The following is an 8,151-nucleotide window of genomic DNA, read 5'->3' as shown; positions in this document are numbered from 1 at the left end:
AGTAAGTACACCTAGAAGAACCAGGTTCTTCTAGAGCGAAAATTGGGTACCACACAAATCACCCCACCTTCTTGTGTGGTATTGACGTATATAACATCAGCTTCTAATTCCTTTTACAGTTGTGGGAGGGGGTAATCCTGCTATAAAATTAATTTTAGCCTTATCAACTTCTATCCCTTTAGCACTGATTTTATGTCCTAAAACAATTCCCTCAGTAACCATAAAATGACATTTTTCCCAATTAAGAATTAAGTTTGTCTCTTCACATCTCTTAAAAACTAAGGTTAAGTGGTGAAGACAATCCTCAAAACCTTTGCCGAAGAGTGTAAAATCATCCATGAAAATTTCAAGAAATTTTTCAGTCATGTCAGAAAAAATTGCTGACATGCAACGCTGAAATGTAGCAGGGGCGTTGCACAAATCAAATGGCATTCTCCTATAGGCATATGTTCAATGAGGACATGTGAAAGTTGTCTTATCTTGATCTTCTGGTGCGATTGGTATTTGGTTATACCCTGAATAGCCATCAAGAAAACAATAAAAACCATATCTTGCAATTCTTTCCAACATTTGATCAATAAATGGTAAAGGAAAGTGATCTTTTCTAGTGGCATCATTGAGACGTCGATAATCTATACAAACTCTCCATCCTGTGACGGTCCTGGTAGGTATTAGTTCATTGTTTTTATTTTTTATCACTATCATACCTCCCTTTTTTGGTACTGCCTGAACAGGACTTACCCAAGGGCTGTCTGAAATAGGATAAATAATACCTGCCGCCAAAAGCTTTACAATCTCCTTTTTACCACTTCTTGCATTGCTGGGTTTAATCTCCTTTGGGGTTAGACTATCAGTTTGTAGCTATCCTCCATGAGGATTATGTGCATACAAATTGCTGGATTAATCCCTTTGATATCTTCTACAGTCCATCCCAAGGCTCCTTTGTGTGCTTTCAATACTTCAATCAATCTTTCTTCATGTTCTGTGGTTGAAGATGAAATAACTACAGGGAATAACTCATGCTCAAGATAGACATATTTGAAATGAGAAGGGAGAGTTTTGAGTTCAATTTTTGGTTGAACTTCTTCTAATTGCATGCCTCCTTCCTCATAATCGTTTTCCAGTAATTTTGCATCATTTCTGAAAGTCGGATCTTCATCCTGTGTGGTGCCAGATTTGGCCAAACATCTTTCCATTGAGTCAGAAATTAATTGGTCATTTTTGAATTCATCTATAAGATTATTAATCATGTCAATTGAAAATCATGAAGATGATGTATCATCTTCTGAGAATCTTAGTATCTTTTGCATATAAAAAATAACTCTTTCTTCATCAGCTCTTAAAATTAGTTGTCCTTGATGGACATCTATGATTGCCCTGCCTGTTGCAAGAAATGATCTACCCAAAATAATTGGTTCATCAGAACACTCCTTCATTTCAAGTACTATGAGATCTACAGAAAAAACAAATTTATCTACTCTTACAAGCACATTTTCAATTATTCCCTTTGGTCTCTTAGTACTTTGATCAGTAAATTGAAGTGAAACACCCGTGTCTTTCATTTCACCAAGATCTAATTTTTAAAAAAATGGAAAATGGCATCAAATTTATTGAAGCTCCAGAATCACAAAGTGCTTTTTCAATGTATACTCCTCCCAGAGTATATGGAATGGTGAAACTACCTGGGTCACCGAGTTTTTGTGGTAGCTTATTTTGAAGTATAGCACTGCATTTTTCAGTAAGCATTACCACAGAAACTTCTTCCAGTTTCCTTTTGCTTGATAAAATTTCTTTCAAAAATTTGGCATATGAAGACATTTGCAATAAAGCATCATTAAAAGGAATGTTAATGTGAATTTGTTTTAAAATCTCCAAAAACTTCGCAAATTGATTATCAAGCTTTTCTCTTTTCATCTTTTGTGGGAAAGGAATTGTAACAGGGAAAGAAGTAAAATTTTTAGTATTTTTTTTCTTCTTTTTTCTTGGCTTCTTTCTCTTCTGATGGTTGAGAGGGTGTCTCAACATTTTCACCCTTGTCTACCTGTTGTTCTGATTGATTCTTTTCTTGTCTGTTTGCATAGGGTTCATCAAGAGTCGTACCTGACCGTAAAGCAATGGCCTTAAGGTGTTCTTTTGGATTTTTTTCTGTATTGCTCGATAAAGGACCTTGAATCTTTTCAGACACAAGAGTTGCCAATTGGCTTAACTGAATTTCAAGATTTTTTAGAGCTAAATTTTGACTTTCCATTTTTTCATCAGTAACCTTAATGTACTTGTACAAAAGGTCATCAAGACTTGGATGGCCTTGTTGAGGCCTTTGCTGATATGGAGTTGCTTACTGATAAGGCCTGAAATTTTGTTGTCCACGATTTTGATTTTGATATCCGGGTGGACTTTGTACCTGTTGCTTTTGGTAGTTTTGAGAATTTTCAGCACCATTTGCATTGCTCCATTGAAATCCTGGATATTTTTGTGCTAATGGTCTTCCAAAAGGATACGGCTTGTATCCGATGACATTGACCTGTTCATCATTTTGATTGGTTGCTTGACATTCGTGGTTTAGATGGTTTCCTCCACATAAATCGCAAGCCTCAGACTGGCTTGGTTGTTGTGTATTTACCTGAAAAGATTCAATTTTTTTGCCAAACAAACAATCTGTTGTCTTAGTGTATTTAACGCATCCACCTGATTTACTGTAGCAGCTTTCTTAATGATTACACGCTCAGATGGTCACTATATGGCATTTTCAGAAATTTCATTAAGCAATTGCAATGCTTCTTCTGTGGTTTTTCTCATTATGGAACCTCCTGCAGCTGAATCTATTACATTTCTAGAAGAAGGTTTTAACCCATGATAAAAAATATAAAACTGCATATGTTCAGGAAAGTCATGGTGTGGACATTTCCTTAACATTGCTTTCAATCTTTTCCAAGCTTGATAAACTGACTCAGTGTCAGTCTGCAAGAAGTTAGATATATCCTGTCTTAACTTTGTTGTTTTAGCAAGGGAAAAATATTTAAAATTTTCTGAGTCATTTGGTCCCATGTGGTAATAGACCCTTGCGGCAAACTTCGTAACCAAGTTTTGGCCTTTCCTTTTAAAGAAAAAGGAAATAGCCTTAACTTAATTGCTTTAGGAGGTACTCCATTATACTTAGCAGTTTCAACCAATTCTAAAAAGTCAATTAAATGACTATGTGGATCTTCACTTAGATACACTAGTGAAAATGCAAGATTGTTGAATTGTTTGAATCAAGCTTGTCCTGATTTCAAAGTTAGTGGCTACGACTGGAGGTTTCCTGACACTAGATTCACAGTTAAAGCGATCAGGTCTAGCATAATCCCTTAGGATTCTGTTTACTGGTCTTGGCGCCACTTCATCAAACTTCTCCTCTACATGAGCTAGTGGTGGAATTTGTAGCGGATTGTAATCATCTTCTAATTGGTGCTCCATTCTGTTATAAGTTATATTTTGAGACGATATTTGTCCTTTCTTGCACAATCGCAAAGTTTTTTCAATTTCAGGATCATAGTTGGCCAAGTCTTTTGTAGAAGAGCGGGTCATAAACTATTTGAAATTAAAGTAAAATAAAGACAGTTCCTAAAATAGTAGTAGATAATTTTAAAAATAAAAAAAATAGTACGGTAATATAATAGTTAACTAAAACAGTAAGTTATAACTAACCATCAAAAGAAATAATATAATACTAATTATATTATATGTATAAAAAACTTTCAATAATAAATAAAGTATGCTAAAGGATTGAAATATATCAATTAATAAAGTTGAATAAAATATTATTTTATAAAAAATATAGTAAAAGTAATAGTTATAATAATAGTAATATAAAATAATACAAAGGATACTTTTAGCACTAGAATAGTAAAAACAAGTACGTACAATTATATTAGTAATAAAAATAATAAAACATACTCAAAAAATGACAAATACAAAAATAGTGAGATTGTGAACCACAAAACTAATATATTATATTATTATATAGATGTTAGTACTAACAATAATAATATAATAATAAAATATAAAATAAAGTAGGTTGAAGTACTAAATATGAGGGATTTTTGTTTTTTTATATATTTGTTTTATAATATTATATAAAATTGCTCCTAATAACAGTGACAATTATGATAGTAGTATGTAGGAGATAACATTTTGAAGGAAAAATTAACAATAATAATAAATTCTCAAATTAGTAATAAAACATTTAATCTGAAGTAGATGTGTGCCAATCCCGGGCAACGACGCCAAAAATTTGACGAAGCTTGTGTGTATAGGATTTTCTGCTCGTACTCTATCAAATTCTAGTATAGTTTATAATATCGACCCACAGAGATTGGACAATCTAAGCTACAAACTTGTAATATTTTGACTACTATTTGAGAGAATCAAATTGATGAAATGTGTGTTTGGAATTATAAATTAAGACAAATTTCTTTCGAAAAGTTTATATTTAAAAAGAGTTGGGAATCGTTGAATTCACTTGATATATCATTACAATAAAATCTCAGGTTTTACGTATTTCTCTAAAGAATAATTGCTTATTGCTAACACAATTATATTCTTACACTAAGAAATAAATAAATAATTAACACTCCAGAAATAAATAAATAATTAACACTCCATGAGGTTATGTCAATTAATTAATTTAAAACTAGTGACGATTAAATTGAAATATCTTGCCTGAATTGTGCTCAAGCGTAGTAAAAACTTCGTGAGAATATTTTTACGAGAAAATCAATAATCTTGCCTTCAACAATTCCTCCGTGAGAATTAAAATTGAGGAAAGCAAGAATACAGACTTGAAATAATAATCTTACTGAAAATTACTTTCACTCTAATATTCTGTGCTCAAGTGTAGTATAAACTTCATGAGAATGTTTTCACTAGAAAATCAATAATCTTGCCTTCAACAATTCATCCGTGAGAATTAAAACTGAGGAAAGCAAGATTACAGACTTGGAATAATAATCTTACCAAAAATTACTTTCACTCTAATATTCTACTCATCAGTTATTATATATTAATTTTGCTCTGTGAGAATTATAAAATTAATATAAGAATAACTTAGATATAAAATATGTAGATGTGATAATAATGATTAAAATCATCATTCCAGCACAGTATGAAATGTAAATAGAGTTTCAGGACAAGAATGTATTAAAACTGAGATAGTATTATAATTATATCAAGCTTCATCAACTATCCCAATAAAAAGAAATTACTCCATTATGAAGTAAGAAAATCTAAAAAAAAATACTTTCAAAAAACTAAGAATATTTTTACTACAAAGAGAGACTAGAGAAAGAGACCGAGATTACTCTTCTCTTTCTCTTTAGAAAAAACTAGATAGGAAATTGGATACAAAGTAGGATGCTTTTCTTTTATAAATATATGGCTATTTATAGGAAAATTCCTACAAGGCCTTGGTGAGAAATTGTAATATAATATTAATATATCATATGGCCTAGATGAGAAATTGATATGGCAATTTGTCTTGAAATTTTGGTGAGAATTTGCCATAACTTTTGTATCTCTTGACTTTGTGTAGTCTTAGATGAAATTGTCACGGATGCATCATTCTTCCTTGAGCTGTAGGTTCTTTCTTTTTCTCTTTTTCCATGTATTCTTTTTTCTGCGAGAATTGTTAGAAAAGTGCGAGAATAGGATATAAATTGGTCATGTTTTATATCTAAAATATTATATTTTTATATTAAATATATAAATAATTTATATCCATCAATACGTTTCCCAAAGGCATTGATTGCGCCGTCGGTTACGTTGCTACCTTTCTATAAATGGGAGGTTACTTGAACCAAAATTCCACCCAGTACTTCTTCAACAACCTTTATCCCTTTTCTTCTCTTGATCCTCATCCAAACTCTAATTTCCATGGTTCAAGCCTGTGACCGTAAGGTCACATGGTAGCGATTTTGCCAGTTATGCCATGGATCTTTTTCAGAGATTTTTCCCACTGAGTGGGATCGTACTGGTTTTTTGTAATTGTTGTTGTTGTTGGCCCGAAATAATGAGACAGGGGCTTAAAATTATTCCCGTATCAGAGGATATGTGGACCGTGAACCGCTGCTCATCTCTCTTAACTTCAACCTGGTGTGACACCTCATTCTTTTTGCTTTCCATGGAGTGAGGTGGCATTATCTACTAACTTTGCATCCCACACCAGGGCAATGTCTCAAGAAGTGGCTTCACAATATTAGTGCTGACGAGACCCGTACTCGCCAAATTTTTCACCAAGCCACAATTTTCCCTGCTTGTTAAAAGCTTTTGCTCTTTGATAGGCTATAGCTGTCTTGGAGGAGTCTCTCGAAGATATTGCTCTGAAGATCGAAATGGGGTACTCGAGGGAATGGTTTCCGCAGACGTCGCGTCCGAAGATGTACCCTCGAAAGTAGTTTAGGCTCTTCAACTATTGTTTTTTGCTTCTTTGTTTCTGTGTAAGGACCCCTCGTGGGCTTTTGTAATCGTTGCTTATTAATACAATAGTTTCTTCAATTTGCTTTTGTCTTGTGCTGGATTCCCTTTTGCATGTGTTTGCGAAAAAATCCAACCGTGTGACTTTATCGATCAGTCTGAACACTAGACTCGGACACAGGAATTCCTTTGGTTTTTGATTGGTTAATATGATGTTCCCTGAAACACTTTGCCATTCCTCGGACTATGTCTGGGTTTATCTGATACAAACTTAGACCGCCGGGACATCCGAGTTTGAATTGAATGAGAGCGGGGCCTCGAATTTCTTCAAAATAAAGCTTAGCCCCTTATAGGCACAGTTGATAGTCCTCAAGAGAAAGTTCGCTTGATCATCTGGAAATAAAGATAGCCCTTAGGCTTTTGCAAATAGTCCCTGAGCGAGGATACACTCGAACTCGGGTGGCCCTTGGGCTTAGTAATTGAGCGAGCGTTTTCTCGGACTCAAAATAAAGATAGCCCTGAGGCTTTATGAATAGTCCCCGAGTGACAACTGGCTCGAAATCGGGTAGCCCTTGGACTTAGTAATCGAGCGAGCGTTTGCTCGGACTCGAAATAAAGATAGCCCTGAGGCTTTATGAATAGTCCCCAAGTGAGAACTGGCTCGAAATCGGGTAGCCCTTGGGATTAGTAATTGTGATGACCCAAAAGGTCATCACTTGCTTTTAAATTAAATTATGTGTTTCCGAGGCCTTGAAAACCTCATTTAGAGTCACCTCAATTTGCGTGCGCAGTCCGGGCGCGTAGCCGAAAAGCTTAAATATGGAAATATGTGAAAAATGATAAAATTTGGCTAATAAATGAGTTAATTTGACTTCGGTCAACGTTTTGGGTAAACGGTCCCGGAGGGTCTGTAGAAAAATACGGGACTTGGGCGTATGCCCGGAATCGAATTCCGAGGTCCCAAGCCCGAGAAATGAATTTTTAAAGAAAATTGTTTTCTAAAATTGTTTAAAGTATTTTGAAATGAAATTTGATTAGAACATGATGGTATCGGCCCGTATTTTGGTTCTGGTGCCCGGTACAGGTCTTATATATGATTTAAGATGTTTCTGTAGAATTTGGTGAAAAACGGATGTCATTTGACGTGATTCGGACCTAAATTGCAATAGTTGATGTTTTATAAAGATTGAGAAAAAATTCTTTAATTTTGAGGTTTAATTCGTTGTTATTGAGGTTATTTTGGTAATTTGATCGCACGGATAAGTTCGTATGATGTCATTGAGTTAGTATGTGTATTTGGTTAGGAGCCCCGAGGGCTCGGGTGTGTTTCCCCGAAGCATGTACCCCCTCCCATTTAAACTGTTATTTCTGTTATTTTTCCGCTATACATTATATAACTGCACAGGTTTATCTGGAGTCTGAACCTAGCCTCATCACTAGCTCGCCGGGGTTAGGCCAGACACTTACCAGCACATGCGGTCGGTTGTGTTGATGCTACACTCTGCACTATATGCAGATACCGGAGCAACTTTTGGCAGTAGCACTTGGGGAGCCAGCCTTCAGTCCAGAGATCCCGAGGTAGTCTTGCAGGAGTCCGCAGGCTCGGCGTCTCTTCTATCTACTTATATGTTCTGTTTTCATTTGTATACGAGGCAGACTGTATTTCTTTTCTTCAGACATCTGTATGTAGTATTCATAGACAGT

General features: G+C 34.8%; 1 protein-coding gene across 1 annotated transcript; it reads right to left on the bottom strand.

The window, feature by feature from the left end:
- Nucleotides 1–1,262: 1,262 nt before the first annotated feature.
- On the bottom strand, nt 1,263–1,914 carry LOC109213188. The gene is made up of 2 exons (XM_019376949.1): nt 1,683–1,914; nt 1,263–1,573 (listed from the first exon to the last, which is right to left on the bottom strand). The coding sequence occupies exons 1-2, from the start codon at nt 1,912–1,914 to the stop codon at nt 1,263–1,265; spliced, it is 543 nt and encodes a 180-aa protein (XP_019232494.1).
- Nucleotides 1,915–8,151: the final 6,237 nt, after the last annotated feature.

The sequence above is a fragment of the Nicotiana attenuata genome, unplaced genomic scaffold (genome assembly GCF_001879085.1).
Source record: "Nicotiana attenuata strain UT unplaced genomic scaffold, NIATTr2, whole genome shotgun sequence".
NCBI classification, from domain to species: Eukaryota; Viridiplantae; Streptophyta; class Magnoliopsida; order Solanales; family Solanaceae; genus Nicotiana; species Nicotiana attenuata.
This window is presented reverse-complemented; position numbering and strand designations above follow the sequence as displayed.

Excerpts from the sequence above, each read along its gene's own strand:
- LOC109213188 (XM_019376949.1), bottom strand. The coding sequence starts at position 1,914 with ATGAAAAGAGAAAAGCTTGATAATCAATTTGCGAAGTTTTTGGAGATT. Across the intron at positions 1,574-1,682 it reads ACAAAAACTCGGTGACCCAG|ATCTTGGTGAAATGAAAGAC; the intron begins GTAGTTTCACCA and ends TTTAAAAATTAG.